The sequence below is a fragment of the Ailuropoda melanoleuca genome, chromosome 14 (assembly GCF_002007445.2).
Source record: "Ailuropoda melanoleuca isolate Jingjing chromosome 14, ASM200744v2, whole genome shotgun sequence".
In the NCBI taxonomy this organism is placed as follows: domain Eukaryota; kingdom Metazoa; phylum Chordata; class Mammalia; order Carnivora; family Ursidae; genus Ailuropoda; species Ailuropoda melanoleuca.
In genome coordinates this window covers 54,923,499-54,951,372 of record NC_048231.1, presented here as the reverse complement: position 1 = coordinate 54,951,372, position 27,874 = coordinate 54,923,499, and the positions used below count along the sequence as shown (strand labels likewise).

At 42.0% G+C, this 27,874-nt stretch overlaps 1 protein-coding gene across 11 annotated transcripts in view; it reads right to left on the bottom strand.

Moving 5' to 3' along the window:
* DLGAP1 (DLG associated protein 1) overlaps nucleotides 1-27,874 on the bottom strand; it is an 859,965-nt gene that overhangs the window by 83,907 nt on the left and 748,184 nt on the right. For 7 of the 11 annotated variants that reach the window (XM_034642364.1, XM_034642365.1, XM_034642368.1 and 4 more), the window contains one exon: nucleotides 22,396-22,425. The exons of the other annotated variants lie outside the window; for them this stretch is intronic. In XM_034642364.1, the coding sequence (XP_034498255.1) occupies nucleotides 22,396-22,425 (30 nt within the window). The remainder of the gene's footprint in view (nucleotides 1-22,395; nucleotides 22,426-27,874) is intronic. 11 annotated transcript variants of the gene reach the window in all.

Sequence of the window (27,874 nt, the reverse complement as noted above, 5' to 3'; positions counted from 1 at the left end):
AGAAACTCCCCTGGGGGGGCTCCTCGAGTCACACTGCAGGCGACTCCAGTGCACACCAAGGTTCACCTTGAAAGTCAGTGACCTGGGCTCGGTTCTTCGGGACTGACAGGCACCTGGGGGCCCTTGAAAGTGGGTGTGTCCCTATTGAAGCTACACTTAGAATAGTTATTTGGTGATTTATGCTTGGCTTGGAATCTGGGAAGGATGCGCGAAGTTCTCCACCCCAAGATGGGTTCTGCAGGGGAAGGCAGACGAGGGGGAGCCCAGAGTTCAGTCTCCATGTCCGTACAGGTCCCGACCCCCTTCACGCAGCCTGTGCCTGTGGGAAAGACTGAGAATAAGGCTAGATCGTGGTGACAGAGCCTCACACAACCGCATACCGCTGGCCCAGCCTGGGGCGGCAGAAGGGGTGGCTGTTTCCTACCAACTGCTTGCTCAATGCTGAACTGGCTGACTGGAAAAGTACTAGCTTCTGAAAGCCTGAGTGAGGTCATCCTGTCCAGCCACAGCTTCCAGTCTTGGAATCACACAGACCCTGATTTCAGTCCTGGCTCTGCCTGCTCTTACCTGGGCGGTCCTGGGCGCCGAATCTCTCTGAGTCTCTAAACGGGCATGCTCACGTACTTCTCTGATAGAGGCGGGGGCAAATGTAGTGAAATGCTGTATGCAGAGGCCCCAGGGCAGGGCCTAGAACGAAGTCACTGCTTAGTACTGTTGTTCCTTACTGTCATTAGTTGCATTTCATGTTGCCGATTGGGAGCTCCTCCAGCCCTGATTTTAGGCTTCACATGTATCAGGGTTCCAAATCACAAGCTCATCTTGCCCATTTTAAGTTCTGCTAACAAGGCCTCTCTCTGAGTTCTTCAAGGCTCTATGACCAGGAAAAGTCACCTATAAGGTGAGGGTGTTTCTCTGTGCTTCCCAGCTGCTGGAACTTTCTCAGCAGCCGGAGGATGTGGCTGGTCCTGAGCTGCTTGTTCCCATGTCCCCCTCACTGCCTGGTCTGGGGGGCTCCGGTATTTTTCCTCCCGCCTCCTGTGGCCGGCCTCCAGAGAACCCAGACAGCGGCTGCCACATCCCAGTGCCTCAGAAGTGGAAGTGAGGTGCATTCAAGACCTTTCTGGGTGAGTGACAGCACTCGAGATGAGATTAATACAATGCCAGCAGCTAGGGGACCCCAGGCTTTCCCCCGTCGCCTCTGCTTCTCCTTTCTCATGACACATAAAGGGAGCCCGGCCCATGTCAGCCCCGCGTTGGCCTTTTCTGCAAAGCTAGGGGGCTCTGGTGGCCTGGGTGTGACAGTCCCTTTGTGAGCGGGGGTCTCGCTGGCAGACATGCTGCCCGTATGACAGGCAGCCTTGCACTTGACGGTGCCCCCGAGCACGTGCTGGGCTCTGAGGGCATTGCTGTGGGGACCTGCCCCTGATGGCAGACCCCCTGTTCCAGCTCCCTTAGGGGCGCTGCTGGGTGTTCCCTCCGCCGCCACAGGCAGCCGAGTGGAAGCATCGGGGAAACCAGAGGGGCTCAGGGAGCCCCTGGAATTTCCAGGGAGATAGTCCGGCACAGCTGCCCGCTCATTTCTGCCTTGTCCTCTTCTCTGAGCTGTAGGGCACTTTGTAGCTCACTCGCCACCTGGATCCCACAAACTTGAAGGTTGGCCTTCCTATTTATTTTACCTCCACAGAAACAGTTGAATTTTTAAAGATTCAGGATGTCCCCAAAAGTCATGATAAAGACTAATTACAAGAACAGGGGAAACGAACAGGTGAAGAATGTCCTGCTCTTTTAATTCAAGTTTATTCTATTTATTCTGTTTAAGCCGAGGGAGGGATTGGTCATAATATTACATCTGATTTAGGCCATATGCACCCAAGGGTGTCTGTTATGGGCTGAATGTTTGTGTCCTCCCTAAATTCATATGTTGAAGCTCTAACCCCTAAAATGATGGTGTGTGGAGGTGAGGCCTTTGAAAGGCGATTAGGTTTAGATGAGGTCATGAAGATGGGGTCCTCAGGGTGGGATTAGTGCCCTTATAAGGAGAGATGCCAGTCTCTCTCTCTCTCTTTCTCTTTCTCTCTCTCTCTCCACATATAAAGGTCATGTGAGGACACAGCAAAAAGGCTACTATCTGCAACCCAAGAAGCGAGCCCTCACTGGATGTTGACCCTGTCTGGCACTTTGATCTTGGACTTTCTAGACTCCAGAACACTGAGAAACCAGTGTCTATTGTGTAAGCCACCCGGACTCTGATATCTGGTTCTAGCAGCCCCCAAGGACTGCAGCAGGGCCTCAAGAGCACAATCATCTCAACTCCAAGAAATAGACTGCAAAGCCCCAGGCAGCTGTCACTGGGCACTCCTCCCATCCCCCAAGACAAAATCATGGTCTTTCACAGATGCTCGTAGAGGAAAGTGCACCACATGCACAGAATGTGCGAGAGGGAAGAACCAAAGCAAGGAACCCTTGGATCCTCCCAGTGCCCCCCTCACAGAGCCTCTCCCACCACCTAGCCAGGCTTCTTGGCGGCGGTTATTAGCAGCCTGCTTCCCGAACGAGATGGTTCTTCATTTTTTCTCCCAAGCGGGCTTCACTTCCTCCTTCATGGAAATCTAGCTCTGGCGCATTCTATGCCTTGATGGCACGTCTGCCAGATTCCACGGCTATTCCTGAGGTCATCTTAGGGATGGACGTATTCCACCTGTTTGCTGGGGTGGCCAAGATCTGTATGTTGCTGGGGTGGCATTTTCTATCCTCACGCCTTGTTAGAGGCTGTGTCTGTGTTTGGGCCTGAGTGGGTCATGGTGGTGGGGACAGACCACCAGTGTGTCCAGCATTTGTCATGGAGCTGCTTGGCATGTGTTATGTTCCTCAAGGTGGCACCACACAAATGCCCCAAACGCAACTCTCAGAGGCCGAATTAGCAGTTATTTTCAGGAGATTAGAATTGGATTAGCTTCAAGGCTCAGGATACGAAATGGTTTGGTTAAAGGCAGTTAAACCAGAAGCATAAATTTTAATTCTGAAGGACAGAAAGTAGATTAGTGGTTGCCTAGGTTTGGGGGTAGGGAGTAGAGAGTGATTAATTGGGGTGATGAAAATGTTCCAAACTTAAATTGTGCATGATGGTTGCACAACTCTGTGACTATACTAAAAAAAAACCAAAACATCTAATTACATACTTTAAATGGATGAATTTTATGGTATGTGAATTCCATCTCAAGCTGTTAAACATTTAATTCTGAGAGAATTACATCGTCTATAAAAATAGCCCTAATATTTTATTAGCATTAGTAACTTTTTTTTTTTTTAACCAATTATTTCTGGTGTGTGATGACTAATACTTTAACTTCTGTATGCTCTTGGGACAAACAGACCGGAGAAGTTTCAGGACTTCAGACAAGGACCAGGTCCCAAGCACAAAGATGCAGGGAGTGGATTTGCTCAGTCTGAATATGCTTTAGTCTTTCTCTGTCCTCCCCCATTACAGATCCATGGGGTAGAAGGGGCTGTCTGATCATGCGTGGTTCCTCCTACCTAATCTCTGGAGTCATTCCCCTGCGTTCTATAGCCCTAAACATCATCCCGCTGATTCTCCAACAGGAGGGCATAACAGACTCTTCAGGGAGAGCTGGGGGACAGAAGGTAGTTCTTGTAAAGCCTAGAGATGCTTGGGTGACTCAGTCGGTTGAGCTTCTGACCCTTGGTTTCAGCTCAGGTCATGATCTCAGGGTCGTGGGATTGAGCCCAAGACCCACCTCGGTCTCTGCTCAGTGTGGAGGCTGCTTGGGATTCTTACTCTCTTCCTTTCCCTCCTTTTCCCCCCCCCCCCCCACCATTGACACCCCCCACACACACACGTGCTGTCGCTCTCAAATAAATAAATAAAAATAAAATCTTTAAAAAAAGAGGATAGTTTGCCTTATAATTATTTATTTTATTATTTTATCAAGGGCTCTTTCTTTCTCTACCTAATATTCTTAAAGAATAATTACAAACCACCACCCAGGATCACGATTTAGAATGTGATCAGCACCCTGAAAGCACCCAGCTCCCAGCCCTGTCTGCATCTTTTCCCCATTATAAACCACCTCTCCTTTCCCCAGAAGGAACGACTTTTCAAATCTCCTAATCACTTTTAGTTGCTTGTTCCCTGTAGATCTTCTAAAGCTTATCTTCTATTTACACATAGCCTGTGTATGTATATTATAACTATATTTATAACATATGAATCCCATAAACTTTAAGATTAACCTTTCTTAGAAGGGAAAAGCCTATTTTATTTTATTTATTTTTATTAAAGATTTTATTTATTTGTGGGAGAAGTCATGAGCAGAGGGAGGGGCAGAGGGAGAGGGAGAAGCAGACTCCCTACTGAGCAGGGATCCTGGCATAGGGCTCGATCTCAGGACCCTGGGATCATGAGCTGAGCCGAAATCAGACACTTAACAGACTGAGCCACTCAGGCACCTAAAGCCTATTTATTTTAATTCTAATAATTTAACATCTTAATCGTTGGTGCAACTGTTCTCTTCTCCTTCATGGTGCCTTGCTTCCTTGTGTGCTTAGTTATTTTTGACAGTGATAAGATCACGTTCCTTACAAAATTATTTTGCAAAGTCATTTGTGACCTAGAAACATACTCCTTTTTATGTAAAGGATTATCATGGAAATATTCATAGCTTGAGGTCCTTTGAACCACTCAGCTGATGGAACTTTGGGCCCAGGATGTGAAAGAAGTCCACGTGTGGTTACAGCTTCTCATAAATGGCTACCCCCCTACTTTAGTGCCAAGGTAGGAGTTTTCTTGGTGTATGTGTGTTTTATTTTGCTTTGTTTTGTTTGGAGTCGGGGGGAGGGGAAATGGATCATAGGGATATACTTACCTTCTGGTTCATGCATACCTATAGAGTGTAATCTTTTGGGGTGCAAGTTTTATGGGATAGTTTTCTTATTAGACTTCTTCTTGGGAAGACTGGGGCTTTAACATCTGCCCACTTCTTACCCCTCTGGGATATTATCAAAACCTAAACTTGCGGCCAGCCTGATTCAGCAAATGCCCTCCGTGCAGAAGCACCTTTGCTGTTTCAGTTACCTCTAACTTCCTGCTTCCAGTAACTCCTTATTAACTCATTAGATTTTGGATGCCTTGAAGGACATATATGTATACTTACAGGTGTATGTATCCTGCCATATCACTACAAGTGAAACCCTACGAGAATAGAACTTTAAATTTGTAAAATGAAATATTTATTGGTTTTTATATTACAGTGACTGAAAGTAAAGCCTGGGCACATCTTTTTGGCTGGAGGTGCAATGACTCTTCCTGTGACTGGGGGAGGGGGACAGAGGGGAATAAGGAAAGGGGGTTTCTTTGTATATTTCCTTTGGAGAAGTTTATCAGAATTTCTGAGTGGAAAGAGGCGATTTATGCTAAAGGTGATTATGTATATGTATGTATGTAAAGTATATCAAAAGGTGGTTTGGATTTTTAGAAAGTTTAGAAACACTATTCCATAACTATTCAATGCTGTTTTCTAAAACTTCATCAAAGTTGCAGTTGTACAAATTCTGTAATGAAGAGCTCTTTTACATTTTGGGTCTTTGACTCCCCAGATAATCTGCTGAAAGCTGTACATGCTGTTCCCCAGAAATAATTCACTATGTACACATACAAATTGAGATGATAATTTCAGATTGTTGAAGGGACCCTCCAAAGTCCACTCATTGATTTAGATTAAGAACTTTAGCTCTAAAAATACTAAATACTACTTGAATTTCCATAAAGGAATAAGTTAAATAACCTATGGCCATCCATAAAAGTAGAGTTTTATGCAGATATTAAAAAGGAAATAACTTGGGGTTGGTTGGTAGAGCATGTGACTCTTGATCTCGGGGTCACGAGTTCAAGCTGCATGTTGAGGATAGAGCTTACGTTAAAAAAAAAGGAAGGAAGTAACTCTATGTATACTAATATAGACAGATGTCAAGTGAAAAAAACAAGTTGTAGAACAGATGAGAATGATTTTGTGTATACACTATGTAATTATAATTCTATTTGTATACATGTGTACAAAATATCTCCAGGGACACACGAAACCTTGGCATTGTGACTAGATGAGTATTGTGGAGACTCTTTTCTTTAAACCAACTAAGATTTGGACCTTCCACCATAAACTTGTATTTCTTGTATATATTATGAAGAAAAACTAAGTTCAAAAAGATGAATCATTCTTCTAAAATATAGTGTTTTATAGCTTTACAATCTACTCCAAAGAACAAAACAGATATTATGTATTTATTGCTATCCAAATGAGATCCTTTCATCTAATGGAAAACTTGAGCTCCTTTTTCTTTTTTGTTTTCCATAAGGTTAAAAGACATTTTTGGACTTTGCTTCTTGACTTGATATCATTGTCCAATTATCTTGCTTTTGCTTCTCTTCTTCGAGTTTTCGATTTCTTGTTTATGTGTAATGCATTATATGAATGAAATCTAGACATATGTAAATTATATTGAGAATATTGATTGAATTTCTACATGAATTCTCTTATTTTGTGAACTACTAACTCATACATTATGATTTTTATACAAAACATTCCATGGATTGTTAACTTAAATTATGCTGTTATAGTCAATTGCATGAAATGAGGTAGTTAGAAAGGTACCATGTTCTCACATGATGATTTTCATCTCAAATACTAAGGGACTCTGTTACATACTTGCACATGTGGATTTATTGGGGGTGAATAAGATAATTCTAATCTTTACCAGATATTAAATTTCTTACCTGCTATTTCAATTTAATTACATCCTAATTTTTTTTTTAAGCAGAGCAAATTTTCTAACTTTATTTTCTGAAATGAGGCATTTTGGATAACATTAGAAAAGAGACACTTTTCCTGGCTTCAGTTAGAGTGGGGTTTAGAATTAAGTCACGAAATGGATATAATAATCACAGAAATTACTACCATAGAAAGTCCAACTATTCTAGCTTGTTGATTACAGAAAGTTTCATATACAAACTAGTCAAGAGTTTGGTTGTTTGTCCCATTTTTGTCAATGAATGGGGCTCCATCTCCTTGGAAGTTTTCAGACTTATGTCACAGATGCAGCCAATTGATTCATTCACATGTGAGCCGTGAGTGTGACCTCTCCTGTGCAGAGGGTAGATGATTGGCTGAGGATAACCTCCTGGGGATGAGAGAAGGTTCCTGGGATGAACCTTCCTCTCTCCCTTCCTCCCTTCCTCCCTTCCTTCTTTCCTTCCTTCCTTCCTTCCTTCCTTCCTTCCTTTCATTTATTTTTATTATTTTATTTTATTTTTTTATTGTTAGTCACCATACAGTACATCATTAGTTTTTGATGTACTGTCCCATGATTCATTGTTTATGTATAACACCCAGTGCTCCATGCAATACATGCCCTCCTTAATACCCATCACCGGGCTAGCCCATCCCTCCACCCCTCTCCCCTCTGAAACCCTCAGTTTGTTTCCCAGAGTCCATAGTCTCTCATGGTTCATCTCCCCCTCTGATTCCCCCCCTTCATTTTTCCCTTCCTTCTCCTAATGTCCTCCATGCTATTCCTTATGTTCCACATATAAGTGAAACCATATGATAATTGTCTTTCTCAGCTTGACTTACTTCACTTAGCATAATCTGCTCTAGTTCTATCCATGTCATGCAAATAGTGGGTGTTCATCCTTTCTGATGGCTGAGTAATACTCCATTGCATATATGGACCACAACTTCTTTATCCATTCATCTGTTGAAGGGCATCTTGGATCCTTCCACAGTTTGGCTATTGTGGTCATTGTACCTTAATGGGGATTTCCTTCAACAGATGGCCACCATTTCTGTCTTGCAATTGGTTATTTGCTGACAAATTTCTTCTGTTCAACTCAACTCTTTCTTATTTAATAGACCCTCCTTACATTTAATTCTAACTTTCAAAAATAAAGAAATTGGCAATATCCAATTTGTAAACCCACATTCCTCTTCCTTATATCCAAGTTTAAATAGTCATCAGTTTCATGAATCCAATCTCTTTCATCCCACAAATTGCCTTGGCCTTGACAGGGTCTTCTGTAATAATCACAGCATTCTCTGCCTCTAGTCAAAACACTTATTAGTTCATTCCCTACACTGTCTTCTTAATTATCTTTTAAAGAGACAAACTTGATCGTTGCATTCACTAGTTTAAAGATCTTCAGTGGCTGCTCACTTCCTAAGGATGAAGTCCAAACTCTGTGTTGGGATTTTTATAACTTAATCCATTCTCTTCTGTTTCTTACTATTCTCCCCCTATACACCTTTTCTCCTTTCTCTTACTTATTTTTCTGCTTGCAGCTTGACACATGGTGTTCCCTCTGCCTGTAATTTTTTGTCCTCCTTCTTTACCTGGCAAGCTCCTACTCATCTTTTAAATTTCATATCTGTTATCGTCCCTCCTGTAAAACTTTCCTGAATTATTTACCCTGTTTCTGCCCTCTCTTAACTTTTAGAAGGTGCCTCTCATATCTTTCATCACTGCACTGTAATTATAGATTTCTGTCCCCAAGAGAGCAGGCCCCATGTCTTAACCATCTCTGAGGGACGCCTGGGTGGTGCAGTCGTTAAGCGTCTGCCTTCGGCTCAGGGCGTGATCCCGGCGTTCTGGGATCGAGCCCCACATCAGGCTCCTCCGCTGGAAGCCTGCTTCTTCCTCTCCCACTCCCCCTGCTTGTATTCCCTCTGTCACTGGCTGTCTCTCTCTGTCAAATAAATAAATAAAATCTTAAAAAAAAAAAAGAAAACCATCTCTGAATTCAGTACCTCCACAGTGCCTGGCTCAATATTTTTTTCAATTATATGTTGCATATCTGAAACCGGTTCATTTGTTTTTCTAAGGTGACTGATCTTTCCCTAAGAAGAAAACCATATTGGGGAGCCTGGGTGGCTCAGTCGGTTAAGTGTCTGCCTTCCGCTCAGGTCATGATCCCAGAATCCTGGGATTGAGCCCTGCGTTGGGATCCTTGTTCAGGGAGGAGTCTGCTTCTCCCTCTCCTCCCTACTCATGCTCTCTCTCACTATCTCTGTCTCTCTCTCTCTCTCAAATAAATAAATAAAATCTTAAAAAAAACAAAACAAAACTGGGCTATCACAAAATGAACCTCAGAATGAAACTGATTACCTAATGGCCAGCTGGGATACCCTATCATTATGATTGTTTTATAATTTTGTATGTGTATGTTTATGGATATTTATAAAGCAAGAAATAGGCAAAGGCTAATCAAAGAATTTCACTTCTTCCTAATTTCAAGCCTCTACTTCCGTAATATAAAACGGACACACTGCAGATTCTAGAAAATTCTCCATCCAGAGTCTTTCCTCTTGTCTGTCTTATAGAAATATGTTTATTTTCTTGGGTAGAGGTAGCCACACTTCTTCTGGGCCCGCTGTCTTGTATCTATGATTTTGATTACTCTTTTAAGAATGTTTTTCTAGTTCTTTTTTTTTTTTTAAGATTTTATTTATTTATTTGACAGAGAGAGAGAGAGACAGCCAGTGAGAGAGGGAACACAAGCAGGGGGAGTGGGAGAGGAATCAGCAGGCTCCCGGCAGAGCAGGGAGCCCGATGAGGGGCTCGATCCCAGGACCCTGGGATCATGCCTTGAGCCGAAGGCAAACACTTAATGACTGAGCCACCCAGGCGCCCCTGGTTTTCTAGTTCTTTAAAAAAAAAAATTAATATGGGGCACCTGGGTGACTTAGTCAGTGAGCGTCTGACTGTTGATTTCAGCTTGGGTCATAGCTCAGGGTCATGAGATATGCAGGGAGTCTGCTTTTCTCCCTCCCCCTCTGCCCCTCTCCCCACTCTCACTCTAAAATAAATAAATAAATCTTAAAAATATATATGTTACTATAATAGAGTTGTGGTAAAGACCAGTTGCAATGGCTAGAAAGACTGACCCATCTGATCCTTACATAGTGCTGGCACTTTAAAATATTTTCAATTCACAAATCAACTGGCGTTTCATTATCCATTTTGTTTGTTTTTCTGCTAGACAGCTTTTCCCCCCTCTTCCGTCTTGTGATCTCATACTTCTGTGTTCTTCTCTCAGTCACCTTGATGTGCATTTCACTGCTCTGAATGTCATCATGTTAATGTACTTTATAAAGATCACAGTGACTATTCTGTTAATCCTACATTTCTAGTAGTGGAAAATTTAGAGTAATATCAAGCTCTTAAGGGATTGGGTATTTGCTGTTTTTAACGTCAGCAAAACATTCTATTCCATCAGTACTTGATACTGTCAGTATTTAATTCCTGGGTTATCAAGAGAACAGCTCTAAGCAAGTCTCATTGTAGTGTAAAGTTCGCCAAGATGCTACAATTGTCACATCAGTTTATGGTACCAAAGAGGATACTCGCCAGGCAGCAATTGTTGTATAATGTTTCATTCACTTGATCAATTTCATCTCCATATTCAGTAATAATCCCACAAGAACGTAAAAACTGATACCATACTGTACCTTTGTTTCCCTAGTACAGCTTTCAACTGCCATTGGTTTCAAATAGAAAAGTCCCCAGGCTGTGGTCCATGGCCTGGGTACTCTCAGCTGTGTCCAGAGGGGCCCGTACAAAGGCACAGGAAAAGCATGAATGTGCTGTTTTGTGGAGACAGCCCGTGGTCATGGACTATCACAGGACTAGAATTTTGTGCAGGAAGCACAGCCCCTTTGCCTAAAACCTGCTCACAGGTGAGGTTGCTGAAGAGTCAGCTTGGCATAGTGTCTACCATAGTGACCCAGGTAAGGCTCACTCTTAAATCTTGGAAGCACGTGATGACGAAACATCAGTTTGATGAAGGTAAGAAATATGCCATTTGACATAATTGCACTACTGCTATTCATAGAGTTGCCCTTTAAATTGATTAGCCTAATGAGATAGATTACATGATGATTTTTCTTTTTTGTACCCCTTATAGCTCTTAGGAGAGTAGTGTCTTGTGTGCAATAGATGCTTAATAAATATTTGTTGGGAAAAAAGTAGGTATAGAGAAAGAAATAGAGTAACTTGGCATAAAAGTCACATGTAAGGCCCGCTCTGGGCTGTGAGCCATGCTGCCCTGTTCTTAAAGCCAAGGGGCTCTTCCTCCAAGTCTTCCGCCGAAAGCCTTGATTTCTGGGCCAAGCAATGCAAAATGGCCCACTCCCATGATCAAAACCAGATTTCTTTCTAATGGGCAATAATAGGATACGATCTTCAAAAGCACTTCAAAGTAACCAGGAAAGTTAGGACTTGCCATGGCAAGAAACGGAGCAGGGGGCCCCTTGACTGGGGTCTGAAATGAATTCTTGGTGGAACAAGCAATGGAAACTGACGAAGCTCCCAAACTGAAGAGAACCCAGAGCACAGAGAGGTTGGTTAGTCAGACTCAGTTGTGTTCCTCGTGCGACGTTCTCCACTGAAGACACAGAGTTGAGGGAAGCCAAACCGGCACCCATGCTTGCCTTCTTCCTACACTGATGTGTGAATTTAAAAGACCTCTCCCAGCTGAGAGCGAAGTCATGACTACTACTCAAAACAGAGCAACCTCATGGCTTCCTTTGCTTTGCAGCAAACGCTTTTGTCCGGAATCATTCTCAGCCTCCTTTTTCCTAATAGGTTGGCTATTATTATTACTAGAATGGCCATCATTTATTGAGTGTATACAACTTGCTATATACTAACTATTGTCATTACAACTGTAAGTGAGGAAAGAGAAGCCTAGAGAAGTTAGTCAACTTGCCCACAATCACACAGCTAGTAAATAGGAGAGCCAGGACTTAAACCCAGGAGGTCAGACTCTAGAACTGAACTCTAACAACTACCCTATATTGAAACATACCCTTCATGAAGCACAGCAAACTATGATGACATAGGTGTTCTGTAAAAGTAAGACAACATGTTTCTATATAATACTACTCTGTACATATATAGTTATTACATATACATAGATATTATTAATTATATACAATTATTATATATCATATATTAATAGATAGCTATTAATGTATATTACTAAAGATTCTGTTTTATAAAAATAAGATAATGTAATATATATTATATATATCAATAGATTAATATATAACATATATCAATATATTATAGTTGACCTTTGGACAGCAAGGGTTTGAACTGTGCAGGCCCACTTACAGATGGATTTTTTTTTTTTTTCAAAGCAAACACCATGCCCAGCATGGAGCCCAACACAGGGCTTGAACTCACAACCCCAAGATCAAGACCCGAACAGAGATTAAGAGTTCGATGCTTAAGCAACTGAGCCACCTAGGTGCCCCACATGTGAATTTTTGGGAAAAATATAGTACAGTACTGGAAATATATTTTCTCTTCTTGATGACTTTATTATTATTATTATTTAGATTATTTATTTATTTATTTGACAGAGAGTGTGCAAGCACAAAGAGGAGAAGCAAGTTCCCACTGAGCAGGGAACCCACTGTAGGGCTCGATCCCAGGACCCTAGGATCATGACCTGAGCCAAAGGCAGACGCTTAACCCACTGAGCTCCCCAGGTGCCCCCTTGATGACTTTCTCAATAACATTTTCTTTTCTCTAGCTTACTTAATTGTAAGAATACAGTGGGAAGTCGGAGCCCCAAAACCCCACCGTGTTTGAGGGTCAACTTTATATATTGGTCCTCTATGGTATCAATAGTAGACCGGTTTTTCTACACATAGCAACAAATTCATGATAGCAAATATTCACACTTCACTCTAGAGGTGAGAAGTACTTCTAGTCCCTCACTACACTTAACCCCACAGCAATCCCATAAGGACATAGGATAGGTGTTACTATTGGGTCCTATGTGCTGCAGGCGGCAGGCCCCAGCTTGTGAGAATTTCAAGAGGATATAAAATATTTGAGTCTTGAAAAAAGAGTGATTGGCACTAAACCATGAATTCAAACTGCAAAATCAAAATTAATAAAAATTTAATGAAATGCTGTTCTAAACTACCATTATGTTAGCATCACTAATTGTTAAACTTACTATTAACAAAATTCCATTACATTTGAAAATACTTTGTGGATTAGGTATTTTTCATTTTGTGAGAAATTCTGAAATATGTACGGTTGTCAAGGAATCAGAGCTAATCCTAAGCGAAATGAGTTTTACATATGTAATTTTAATTGTAGATAAAAACTCTTTCAGGATGTTTACAGGAAGCTCATTAATGGGAATGCGGGTCATTGTAAAAGTTTTGAAATGTACAGGGTAGATTTTCTTATCTATTTATTGTAGGGGGCCGGGGGAGGGCCAGAGAGCGTCTCAGGCAGACTGCACTGAGAACGGAGCCTGACTCGGGGCTCCATCTCATGAGCCAGAGATCAGGATCCGAGCCCAAACCAAGAGTTCGCTGCTTAACCAACTGCACCACTCAGGTGCCCCATTACTCTCCCTTGTTTGTCTGTTTGTTTATTTATTTATTTATTTATTTTTTAAAGGAGGCTCCATACCCAAAGTGGGGCCTGAACTCACAACCCCGAGATCAAGAGTTACATGCTCTATCGACTGCGCTAGCCAGGCACCCCTATAGGGTGGATTTTCTAAAAGAAGCCAAGTCCTGGGCCTGTGAAGGTCCTAAATCACCAGATTACCCCCCTGCGGGATGAGAACTGCTTTGCCTAAGGCAAGCAGGTAAGTCTGGAGGTGAAACTCAAACCTCCCCTCCAGGCCATGCCGTTCTTTCTATTCAGGGTCTCTGGGGAGCAGTCTCCATCAACATCTAGATCCCCTTCTTACATCGGACCAGGCAAACGGGTGGCTGTCACTGATAGACACGCATTTTGGATTGTGCTCCGCTGTAATTATCTACAAAAACGAACCAGCTGCTCCTTCACTGAATCTTGTGAGATCGTGCCTGGAAGCAGTTGGTACCATGCGTAAACTTGGAGATTCCACTGTGTGCCGTATCCCTTGGACAGTTTACAACAAACTGAAATAAAACCACTTTGCACCTATCCAGAGACACAGGCATATAGAAAAGGAGGGTAGTGTGGCAGATGACTTCAAGGGATCAATTGTTACTCAGTCCTGGGTTTGAAAAATTCTATGACCTCGAGTTAGTAACTTCTCCATGCCTTGGTTTCTTCCTTTCTAAAACCAGATGATAATAAAAGTAACTACCGAGTTACTGTGAAGTTTTAATGAGATAATGTGTATGTTCTCTTTTGCTTGCTGTAACTATGAACAGTTTATAAAGTGCTCAACGAATGTGAGCTCTTTGTATTATTACTTGCCTTCATTTCTTATCAATAGTCTAGCTCTTTGTCCAGTACTTAAAAAGCATACCCAGGAGATAGGCATTTATATATTATTATATATTGCTGGTCGAGTGGAGAAGGCATAGCCCCTGTGAAGGGGTATATGGCAATGTCTAGTACAAATATGAATGCATTTACCCTTTGACCGGGCAGTTCAACCTCTAGGACGTTTTTGTTTTGCTTTAAAGATTTTTTAATTTATTTATTTAAATTTAATTTTATTTTTAAAAAATATTTATTTTGGAGTTGCCTGGGTGGGTCAGTCAGTTATGTGTCTGCCTTTGGCTCGGGTCATGGCCTCAGGATCCTGGGATTGAGCCCCACATAGGGCTCTCTGCTCAACGTGGAGCCTGCTTCTCCCTCCCTCTGTCAAATAAATAAATAAAATCTTAAAAAAATTTATTTATTTTATGGAGAGAAAGTGAGAGAGCACAAGCAGGGGGAGGGGCAGGGGGAGGGGGAGAAGCAGACTCCCCCTTGAGCAGGGAGCCCAATGCAGGACTCGATCCCAGGATCCCAGGCTCCACCAACGGAGCCAGCCAGGTGCCCCTCAACTTCTAGGAGTTACAGCCAATGTTATAAAAGTAAAAACAAAACAACATATACTGAGTGTCTGTAGACCAAACACTTTACTATATACTTCAACATTATCTCATTTTGTTTAAGTCTTTAACCATCTGGAGTGCTAAGTAGCTCTCACCCCATTTTACAGACAAGGCAAGTGTGGCTCAGACAGTCACTCACTTCTGATTACAACACAGTGAAAAAGTCATGGCTACAAAGTTTGAAACTAGGAATGTCTCTTGTACTCTCCTTTCTTCTAATAGAGTCTGTTCCAAACTCGTGTTAGGAGTTTATATTTGAGGAGGCCATCTATAAAGTCAGTGCTTGAAAGGAAATGAAACTAGCCTCTACTTCCCGACGGGCATATATTCCACCAACACTATGCTCCGCGCAGCCAGATCCGGTAGCTTTCCGTGTTCGCCTAAGCGAACGTGTGGGTTAAAACTAGGAAACACCTGAACGTCCATATGTATCTCCGAAACATTGCAGATCTACAAGGGGTTGGGACTGGCATCTGATTTTGCATTTCACTGACATATTTTTGTGCAAATGCTTTGGCTTTTCTGTCATCCAAACCAAACAAAACTCGCATGCGTGCTCTTTCAACTTCAGGCAGTCATGCCTTCAACAGAGCTGCCGTGTAGGCACCTGCGGCAGTATTTAGATATGTAAACATCTTAGTTCGATACCGAATGGACATGGGATCATCTTCAAGTTGAGTTCACAGTTAATTTTAATGGGTGTGATGGATAACTTAAGAGGGTGTGATTTCCAAGGTCAAACGCCAAACCCCAGCGTCAAGTGATTTTAGCAGTTGTTATGGTATGCTCCAAAATGAGCAGTAAGTTCAGAACTGTAATTGCAGATTTAAAATGTAAAAGCCAAGTAACGAATCATGGAACTTTACATCAAAAACTAGGGATGTACTGTATGGTGACTAACATAATATAATAAAAAAATATTATTAAAAAAACACTGAATTTTACACTTAAAAAATAATAATAAAATAAAATGCAAAAGCCCTTTTCTAAATTCAGGATCCAAGTACTGGAAGTGGCTCTGCCAGCACTGTTGAATTGGCTTCAAAGACTGCTATTAGACCACTGTCCTTAAAAGCTGCCTTCTGACATAGCTCAATAGAGTAGTTATTCTTTTAAAGAAGTTTAGTTTACATTGACAACTTCTGGGAGATCGCTGAAAGTGAAAAAAACAAACACATAGACCTTGAAACTTACACTCTCAAAAAACAAGAAGAGAAAGAAAAGAAGCCATTGTCTAAAATTAGTAGCTTTTCCTTTACAGCTTGTTTTTGATTTATAAATATCTATTTCCACCCCCAGAGAGGGTGGTGAGGGTAGGTTATGGCGCTTTGCAGACAAGTGGTCTTCTGGGTCATGCTAATTTGTTGCCCGGTGCTCAAGGCTTCTTATTCAGCAGAGACTTTATTAGTTTTTGGCTACAGAAGTTCAAGGATTTACAGAAGGCTGCTCTCTGGATAGCTGTGGTTGTAATCACTTTAGTCCTCCTTATTCAAAAATTTCCAATGTTGACAAATGACACATTCAGAAACACTGTGAATTTATAAACTACTTCATAAGAAAATATTATTAATATTAATGAAATTAGTCTAACACTTTGTTGAACCCGCCTGAAAACCTTTCCTTTCTTCCCAGCCCCCAGGACTAGAAGAGCAGGTAAGGGGACAATCCCATCTGACGAGAACATCCCCTGTTTGGAGTTGGCTCCTGGCACCGTTCGCTCACGGAGCTGCTCCCCTCTCCACAGAGATGTCATGGGTTCTGGTGAGGTAATTGGGGAGCCCTTTTCCTAGCTGCTTCTCTCTAAGTTCTCTCAGAGTGGGAAAGCAAGGGTTTAGGCTGGTTGTTGGTCTATGGCTTTGCCCCAAATCAAACTGACTTTCAGCACCAGGCTACAATACAATCCCAGTGGAAGTGATTATTTGTTTTCAAGATCTTTGGACACTGGGAAGCGGGGGGTGGGGGGTGCTGTAGGAGGGCTTGGGAAGACTGCAGAGAATGAGGGAAAGTAAAGAGAACAAGAGCCTTTTGAGCACCTACTGTATTCCGTACACCATGTGGGCCAAATCCATCCAGTTAGTGGTTGGGTTTCTATCGCCTGATGGGGCACCCTGTTCACTTTCTATCACAAGGCAGAAGAAGAAATGTAGCTGGAGTAGAGGAGGAGGGAGAGGGAAGAGAAGAAGAGGAAAAAGAAAAAAAAAAAGGATGAATGTGAGAGAGCTCTGAACTTCTGCCAGTGGTTATTCGAGGTTCACTCTATCTGAAGTGATGGTAACCCCGAGAAAGACTGGAAACTAGGCACAGCTCGACTCATCTTCCAGTTTCTGGGTCACGCTGGGTCATCTTTACCATTTCAGGAGGAGCCTAGTTTTTGGAAGCTATTTGGTAAATTCTTGACTGAATGCTCATCCCACCCGGAGACATTGCTATGTAACAGGAAAATTTCACCCAAAATATGATAAGTCTCTGCAAAATACATTTGAGAAGAGAACATTTCTTTGCTCAGTAGGGTGATCCAAGTTAGCCTTGTAAGCAGGAGGTCTGGGTTTTTTTTTTTTTTTTTTTTTTTTTTTTTTTGCAAAAACAACTCTCTTGAGTATTGATTTCAATTTCTACAATATTCCAGTTTTAGCTTCCTGACACACTGCTTACTGCCTTTCACTCTGGTGGAACCAGGAGGAACTCCTTCCCCCAGGCAGCCCTTCCCTATCTCTGCAGCTATCTGACTTAAAGGTCTGAAAAGACGTTTGGTTTTGATTTCCCAAGGTAAACATGTTGAGACCTCATTCTAAATTTATTACGAGAAATAGGTCCATCAGCTATCTGTTAATGGTTTTACCACAGTCTAACTCGACGACTGAGCATATGGGCTTTGCTCAAAAAATAGAAAGACAGTGAAAGGAACAAAATTCAGCTAGGGAGGAAGTGACATTCATAAATTTGGAATATTTTTTAGATGTTAAATTTATTTGGGGTTGCTATGGTGTGAAAATTTATGTCCCCCCCAAATTCACATGTCAAAACCTTACCCCCCAAGGTGATGGTATTAGGGGGTGGGGCTTTTGGGAGGTGAATAAGACAAGAAGGGTGGAGGCCTCCTGAATGGGCTCAGGGTGCTTATAAAAGGGATCCCAGAGAGCTCCCTCCCACCTCCACCATGTGAGGACACAGTGAACTCAGCAGAAGAGGGACCACACCAGACACGGAATCTGCCAGTGACTTCATCTTGGACTTGTAGCCCCTCAACGGTGGGAGATAAATCTCTGTTGTGTAAACCACAATCTACCATAATTTGTTGCAGCAGCCCAAACAAACTCTGACAGGGATATTTTGAGATACACTGCATGTCATATTATGGAAAACAGTATTTCTTAAGCAAAGTGATGGAGTATTTCAGTATTCAACACGCAGGTAAAGTCAGATCATAGCTTCGTATCGGAAGAACAGCTCCATTTTTTGTAGATTTACAATATAGACATTAAGCTGTGGGTATTATGAATTCTGAAAATGGGAACAAAGATTGAGTAAAGCTTTTACTTATTTTTTTCCTATGCCTGAGGAGTCATTTCATTTTCTGGGTCAGAGGCTATGAGGCCGTAGAAAGCATCACCTTGTATGTGACAAAAGTCCTCAGTCCCCCGCCCTGAAGGGGATTGTGACTCATGAGCCGTTACCACGGAGAAGTAAGACCCTTACAACATATCTAAATAAAATGAAGTGACAAGAAGAAAAAAGGAAAACAAAAGCTCCACATGGCCAGGGGAGCTCTTGGGGATGAAATGGAAACTGGTCCCCGAGACACAGGCGATTTTACTGCTCGCCCAAGTTTCAGCTCTACTGCTAACTGCAGCCCACACAGGACATGGTCGCGGGCCAGGGCTTGGAGAGCCATCTCGTCTGTTCCATTGTTTCATAGCAGCTCATCTGTTCCCATTTTTTTTTTTCTTCCAAAAAAGCCAAACTTCATTCCCTTGTCTAGGCTTTCAAAAGAATTTGATGCTATTTTGGTATTTTGGATTCTCACCTACCTATGAGGTCTAAACAAATCACTTTGGAGGCAAGTTCTCCTGGCAGAACACACCCTGGTTATCAGTCACCAGGGCCTGTCATCAGCCTCTGCTGTCTCATCTTGTCCCTCCAGGCTGGACGCCTCCTCCTGAAAGCTCCCCTTGCTGCATGTCTGAACATACCCTGCGCGTCTGTTGGGTAAAGAGGGCTGGCTGGGGCTGGACCCTTCCTCCCTGGAAAGAAAGAGCTGCCTACAGAATGTCAGGACAGGCCTAACTCAGACATGACTCAGCTCTTAGTGACCTGCGTTCTTGTTTCTCCGTGATGAGGCCGGTGTACTGGTGCTACTCACGGAAAGCTGTGCCCGGCTCCCTGCCTTCTCCCTGCTTCAGTTTCAAGAGGGAAAATCCCTTCTAAGAGGAGTAGTTATAAGATACTGTCGCGGGATTCTTGGTACAGAATGGTTTTTCTCCCCTTGGATGAAGGGGTTTTTCTCCCGTTATCATGCGCCAACCACCTCCCACCTCCCCTTTGTCCCAGTTTGCTTCTGGATGTTTCTCTCTTACCCTGATTTTCTCCCAGTGGGATTATCAATCAAAAATTAGAGTCGGGAAATCATCAGTGTTATCGATAAAACTTTGCAACTATTTCTTTCAAAGTTAAGTTTTTTCCTGGTCAAATATTTTTCTTCATTGCAAAATCATGACAGCATTGATGTGTGTTACTGTTTAAGCATAATTTTAAGTCTTTAAAACATGAAAAGACATTTGGCTTTTAACCTTACCATTAATGCGATATAAATAGCCTCTTTCTTTCTGCTGATTTAAAAAGCTTACGTGAAGCTGCAAAATGCTGAAGGGGGCACCCCTGCTTCAGAGAAAGAGAAAGAAGAAAAGTGCGTGACAAAAATACTCGGTGGGAAGTAGCACAGGGCATCGTTGTGGATTTTTCTCTTACAACCTTGAGAATTGTGTTTTCTTGAAAAGACAAGCTACCTAAAATGATTAATACTATGTTTAGAGTTCTGCGAAAATCCAAAACAGAGTCATTCTTAACGAAAAGGTAGGTTTCATTTCTGGCCGAGGAACCCCTCTGCTGATTTATATACTCCTTGACATAATTAGCTGCAGGAAGCTGCCTTGAGTGCATACCACAGATGGAAAACAGCAAGTACAGTAATCAGCTAAGCATTCATGAGGACTACTGTCTGAGGTTTGATTTCCAACCAAGAGATAGTCTCACACGCATTCCACTGAGCATGCGGGTCAAAAATCTCACATTCCAGATGCACCAAGAACGCATGCGTTGAGCACACCACACACACCCCCACCCGAGACTGCGCTCCACACAGCCCCCTGAGCACGCGTGTTTTAACACAGTTACAACAAACAGAGGCATGCTCCCAAGACTTCAAGCTTCCACAGCCCTCAGCCAAGAAGCTGCCCCAGAGATGCTCAAGCCGCTGTCGAAGTGGGCCTGACCTCGGATACCCACAGCTGCCCCAGCGTACTTCCCGTGAGCCCCAGGGGCTCCAAGGAGGCCGAGAGATAAGGAGGCTGCTGAGAAAGCCTCAAGCAGTCATTCTGCTGCTTGCCCTTGTTTTTCCTGACTCTCACCATTCTCTGGACAACACAAACCTGTTGGTGGGGGGGGTTCAGCTAGGCCATGCTACCCAGTAGTGACAGTAGTTACTAGCAAAATGGTGAACAGACCAATAGTTCAGGGGAACAACACTTTTTAGATTATCTAACATTCTCATGGCTTCCTGGCTTTTCAAAACATTTATTTCGTCTTTCCATCCTTTTGTTGCAAGTGGAATACGGTGCTTAAGCCAAATAGGCAACGTAAAGCTCTGACTTCAAAGCCATTCCTTGATAAAACATCAAAACAGCCCAGGGAGGACCAGCGGTTATCTGGAATTCTCCAGATAATTAACTGAAACTCATTGGCTCACTCGCCACTGGGAGTTTCTGCAGACAAGGCCATTCTCATGGGCCTGCTTGATTTTGTTGCTGGGTCTGCTCTGTTTTGTTAGGCCGGGAGAGGTTGGGACAGCCTCTCAATAGAACGCCATGTTCCCATGCAGAGGAAACTTGACTCCTGCTTGGCCTCGTGGGGGCCTGAAACTGGCACGGTACCCTCCCCTTGCCCTTAATGTGACATCATTCTGCTCCTCTTTCTCGGAAACACCACTGTGTGCACCTTTTCCTGGTCCTTTGCTTACTTGAGAAGAGCGGCATGCTTTCAACCGAGAATGTCAGAAATAATCGCCTTTTCAACTTTGTTTTGTAAAATGTGATGGTACTCTATCTACGTGAGGCACAGAGTTCCCCATTTCGGGTTTGCCAGTGCCCTGGGTACATGACTGAGCTCCTCCCTCATCTCCCAGTCTTCAAACTCCAGCCAATCCAACCCCTTTGCTTGAATTAAGCAGATGGGCTCACCACTCTTACCCCCTGGCATTTTTCCACTTCCCGCCTCCATGCATTGCCCATTCATCAAGCCACATCTCCGTTTAAATGTGAAGACTCACCTGAAAGCCCACCACCTCTTCCAAGGAGCCTCCCCTGATTAAGTAGGGATGAAAGAACCTCCGAAGCATGACTGACAGACTCCCGATACATGAGAACACACACGCCCAAAACAGACACAGAAACTCACAAGAAGGGAAAATTACACGTTCGCTACTTGCAGACTGTGTGCTTCTATGAGGATAAGGAGATCAATAGTATACCAATAACCAATTAATCATTTCAGATGATGGGGTATTTTTAACATTCTTGGGGATTAGCAAAACCCTGCTGTCTACACCCATCCTCTTTCCTTAAACCCCCCCTTCCCTTTCTTCTTAGCTTCCTGGATGCACGGCTAAAGGGGGATTGCCACTCGCTCGATATGGATGATACAAATAACGCTGAAGGAAGCTGGTTGTCCCAATGCCTCCTGGGTGCTGGTGGATCACACCTCCCAGGAAGAAGCTGCGTCTGAGGCCAATGCCTTCACCACGTAATGTTCTCTTCAGGGAGCTTGAACAACTCCACACCCACATCCTTGGGCAAGCATGACAGCTACATTGGGATAAGGGACCAAAACACTGTAGAGAAGGCCCTGCTGAAAGAATGGGGGGCAAGGTTCCTGGCAAGACTCCATGTCCAGCCTCAAATATGGCTGCTGGAGAGCAGGGGGATCTGGAAAGAGCCTTGGATCTGAGGCAATCACATCAGGAAACAGAACCAGACGCGTTCGCGCTCCTAAAGACCGCCCTCTCGGGTCAGCGTTAATGCCACTTGTGGAGGCCTGAGAGACTCATGGCATAAAATGACCAGAACGAGGAGAGACACAGATGGAATGGTGACAGCTGGCGATTAGAACAGGCACCACACACCGCTGCCACAGACGCTTTCTGGCTACAAAGCCACGCTAGGCAACCTTTAAGCAAAACAGTATTGATTTTGTGGTTGTGAAAACGTACCTTCAACTGCAGAACTCAGTTTTATGACACCTTGAATAAAAACAAAAAGTGGCAGTTATATAATGGACCCAAATGAACTCTTCTAGTGTTCTCAAAACACACGCATGCTTCGGATCTAGAGTTTTCGCTGGCATTTTGAGGATTTAACTAAACAAATATCAACTTTGAGAACAAAGTAATTTTCAGTCCATGATTAGACTAAGTAGTGTCTTCATTTCCCCCACTAAAACCATCTGGGGGAGTTTTTCGCTGAATAAGGGATCTGACACGTTTTTGGATAAAACAAAGGCCACGTCTGTCTGAATGACTGTTTCTGTAAATAAATCATGCTGGATAATGAATTGATGAAACTTCACACAACAGGACACCAGTGTCTAGTACTTTCCTTTAATGCTATGTATAGAGATCATTTGATATATGTTGGGGCAGGGTTTCTGTTGTAATATATAGCAGGTGGTTAAAAACTGCGGTGTGATCTGGCAACTTCCTTCTCTGAGGTGGTTGGGCCATAGGCCATTTACTGGTCGGATGTGTTCAGTGATCCTGCTCCCTGCAGGTCAGTGAAAAGGCTCCCTGAGCGTTTCAGATTGTTCATGAAGCAAGTAGACATTACTCTTGACTGGATATTCACGTGCCTTTTCAGTGAATTTAAAGGTGAAAATACTCAACTGAGATAAATTAGACTGGGTTCAATGATTTGATTAAAAAATCATTTTTTGGTAGGTCATAGTTATAAATAAATAATATTCCCCAAACCCTATGTGATAGCCATGATACTTTAGGCTGAGCAAAAATGTCTATTTACAGTTTCATGTGGTTGACATTCTGGTTCTCTTTCCAGCCAGAGGAGTTTCAAGTTAAAAATGGAAACAAAACTCTTTTCCAAATTGATAAGCCAAATTGGTATGAGTGTGAACACACACTGATTTTAACAGATTGTTAACAAAGAGACAAACTTGCTCTCCACTACAGCTTTCTGAAAAAGCTACTTTTATCTATCAAATTCCATCTTTCCGGCAGAACCAGTAGTGTCTGGTCAATGTTTAACAAGGGACTCTCCAGGGCTAAAAGAATGCATATAAATGTAGGTGTGTTTATCATGATTTTTACTGATATAAATGATGTGTGGTACATAATCCAAAAATAATAATACACGATGCTCTTTATTGCAAGTTCCATATAGCCAATTGATTCACACAGAACGCCTTTGTTGAGTTTGGTCCAACTCTTGTATTCATAGCTAGTAAGTCAATCATGATTTGACAAAATCATGCATTGAGTTTCATCCCAATCTGCTCTTTCCACAATAAATTTATTATTATATCTCTTCTGTGATTTACTGTTTAACTATTTTTCACACTGTCATATTAATTATTTTCATTAAATTAAAATGCTTTCAACTTTAACACTAGGCAAATACTTCCCCCAAGCTACCAGCCTGATATCAGCAAATATGGAGTTGAAAAGAGATGGGCAAGGAGCAATACCATTTGGTAGTATTTTGGCCATCCAAGTACCGTCGTCGTAAACAACCCCAAGAGTATGGAAAGTAAACTGTAGTCAAATGATGAGGAAGGAAAAAGTTTTAAGTATTTATTACCTTTGTTTTTAATATAATTTATTTAATTATAAGTTTATATCTTTTATTTTATAATAATGGCTGTGTTTGATAATGGGCTCACAAAACATCCCAAACTATAAGAATTTGCTCCTGCAAGTTAGTATGAATCAGGTCTAGCGTAACGTTGTCATCACTGATGTTTCTTTCCACTCAGGACCAGGGAAGAAAATCTTGATCTTCAGAATACTATCTGAGCTATTCATAAAAGGGGCTATAATTGAACTGAACGAGGCACATGTAAGTAAACTTAGCATTTGCTATTATTTTTCCGGTAATTTCAAAACCTCTTAAAACTGTCATACGTAAAAATATGCTATCCACAGATCACCCAGGAAATAACAGTCACTGAAAATCACCCATGAATATGACCTAAATGGACTTGCCAAGTCCACTTATGCCAAGAGGGATGAGTCACCGGTTTATTAAGCAATGATGCTGTTTTTTTTTTTTTTTTTTTAAGCTGTAGGATTCTTATACGGGAAATCAGGCCATGATATTGATTTTTTTCAGCCATATTTATTTTTGCGTATAACCATGGTGTCAGCAACTGCCATTCAGATAAAAGGACAACAATGTGCCCTATTCAAGGTGCTCTGATAAGGCTTTATGCAGGTAAAGCAAGAAAATCCAAACAAATTTTTATGGGATTTGTGGGTGGTGGCGGATCAGAGCCCAGTAATACATTTATTGAATAAGGGGAAAAAGCTAAGTTAAAAAAACAAATAACGGTCTGATTTTAGAGCTCTAATTATTAACATTATTTTAATAGAAACATTAGTGATTCATCAACTCCATATAGACTTCTCCTATTTTTTTTCAAACCCCAAATCAGGATTTTTCCTATAGTAGGACAGACCTTTATAAAGATATTGCAAAACAACTATGTTGAAAATATAGAATTAGCTAAATCTAATTAGACAGCTACTTTTAATATTATGCAAAAATTATAGAATGAGGGGAAAACATTTTATTTTAAAATACCAATATTTTTTAAAAAATTGAATATTTAAGAAATGGTTGATGCTGATGCTGAAAAGCTGCACATAGCACCGCTGACTTCCAGGACACACGACAGACATTACCTGGTGACTGGCTGACACTGACATTGCCTGGAATTCAGGGTAAGCCATAACACGTACATATATGTATATATACACACAATGGATCCTACCCCTCTCCACCCCTCCCTTTACTCTTTCATCATCTGTAAATGTTTGAAAATGAAATTTAAAAAAAGAGAGTAAAGGAAAAAAAAGGTAACTGTTTTTCCCTCAACTTGATATCTTTAGTTTAGCAAAATTCCTAAGCTTGTGGGTGATTCGTGCAGACCGTGTCTATTGTCTTTCTGCAAGTCAGAGCAAATCACTACCCGGATATGCTTTCTGTGACAGTTCTCCAATTCCAAAGTTATTCCACCCTCTTTCCTACCACTCTGACCTAATTATTAATTTCAGACGATCTAAAATAAGTTTTAAGAGAGTGGAGTTAAAATAATCCATGCTCAAGTGTGAATGATGAGGGCTCACTAAAATCTTCCAGTGACATCTCGTTGTTGATTTAGTAATAAAATTTTTAACCCTAGCTGTCAAGGCCCTATGTCATATATTCCTGCTGATTTTGTTATGTCACCTGACTTTCTCTCTTTTTCAAGATGCTTTAGCCACTTTGGTCTTCTCCTGGTGCCCTGCAGTGCTAATTCCGCCTGCCCCTGGGGTGCCCTTTCAGTTTCCTCTGGCTTGAGTGCTTTCCCCTGACCTGCTAGATCTTTCCTACACCAGCCCTTTCTCTTCATTCACATTTTATTTCAAATGTCGCTTCCTCAGAGAGCCCTTCCTTGATTCTTGTATTTAGAGCAGACCCAGTAATCACTCTGTAGACCCTCTCTCTCTTTTATTTATTTATTTTATAGCAGTTATCACTACTAGGATTACGTCACTGATTTATCACTCGGTTCCTTGTTTATGTCTGTCGGCCTCATCGACATGTAAGCAGAACAAGAGCAGAGACCTGGTTTGTCTTGCTTGCTGCTGCAACTCCCTTGACTAGAAGCATGCCTGGCATAGAGCAAATCCTCAAATATTTATCTAATGAATAAGTGATCATTCCCAAGTGTTTCCTGACATCCTGAAAAGAGAATTTTATCAATTCCGGCAAAAGTAATTCAAACATCTTGTCTTAATTGTGGGTACTAAAGAGCAGAATCCTCACATTTCATTATATTGACCACTGTCTATTTCTACTTGGAGGCTTGTCTTCATGGAGGTTAGTGAACATTGCTGTGTGGAGTAAATATACGTAAGTTACAGTAATATTTAGGTTTCCAGATTATACGGTTAAAAAGATTCCCAAGAAGTAATTTTATCAGCTAGCTGGAGACAAGGTTATGCTGTAAATGGACTTGAGGAAATACGAGTTAATTGATTTTATATCCAAATATCTCAGGATCTGCAGTTCTCTTATCTCTACTGTCATCACCTTGGGGCAAGCTATCATAGCAATGCTCAAACGAATCTATATAATATGATATGGATCGAGAAAGAGGAACTAAGAAAGGACCATTCAATTTTTTATGTCCTCTTTCCGACGCATTCTCATACTGCAGCTGGAGTGGTCTTTTCAAAAGGCAAGCCCAATTATGTCATACCCCTCCACCCTTTAAAATTCTTAAATGGCTTTTCATTATTCTTAAGACCAACATCAAAAGCCCTAACAGGACTTGCACAGCCTTTCATGATGTCACTCAAGGCAGAATCAAAATGCCCACAAAATCTTCCATTTACCTCCCACAGAGAGATGGAGGTTGTGTCCCACTTCTTCTTGAATTCGGGCAAACTCTGTGACTGCTGTGACCTTTAAAATAAAGTGGAAACGATGCTCTCCCAGTGTCTGTGCCCAGGCCTGTGAACCTGGCAGCCTCTTCCTGTCTGTTGGATCACTCCCTCCGAGAACCCTGAGGTACCGCATTACAAGTGCTGAGACTACTCTGATGGAGGCCATGTGTAGACATTCTGACAAACAATATAAGCTGAGGCAAGGAGCTGGAAGGCCCTGGGGAAACTATTGGTGGAGGCTGGGAGGACAGGGAAAAGGCTATCCTTGAAGACTGGAAGGAAAGTCAAGTCATCCAATGTAGTGGTGGGAAGTTTGACAACATTATGACCTGCAATAACATGGAAAAATAGAAAATATATCTAATATAAATTATGTATTTAAATATATATGAATTCATATACCTAATGAGTTTATAGATTTTTAATAAGATTCCCAGGAAGAACATGTTGAATGCCAGTTAGTTTTTTAAAACAGTTGCATGTGATAAAGTACAGATAAAGTTGTGTTAAAAAAAAAGGGACTGTCCAGTTTTCAAGCAAAATTTAGAGGAAATATAGAGCTAGGACTTGTTGATTTTTTAAAAAAAGATAACAGGGTTTCACAGTCTTAGCCTTTCCAAAGGAAAATTTTCCCAAATTAAGAAATTGACTGAGGACGAGGATCATCTCAGGGGTGTAGTTGTAAGACCCTTTTTTATGACTTTAGGAAGATTTGAGTGTGTGCCTCAAAAACTTATAAAGAGAGGAAAGGACTTCTAACAACCCGAAGAGGGTGCTCCCATAGCACCCTGACTCTGAGCCCAGGCCAGGGAAGTGCCTGTCTGGAGGAAAACTGTGGATGTTTTTGTCTAACAGAGTGAAGTCTAATAGGATTCATAGGAAGCCCACAAAGATTTCAAGAGAAGTGAATTATTGGACACATTATTGGTGTGGACAAAAATGGGCAGAGGTAGTTCAGAATGAGAAACTTTAAAGCTTCCAAGCTTCTATGGGCAGGGAACAGACTGAAAAAATTAATCAGTTGCAA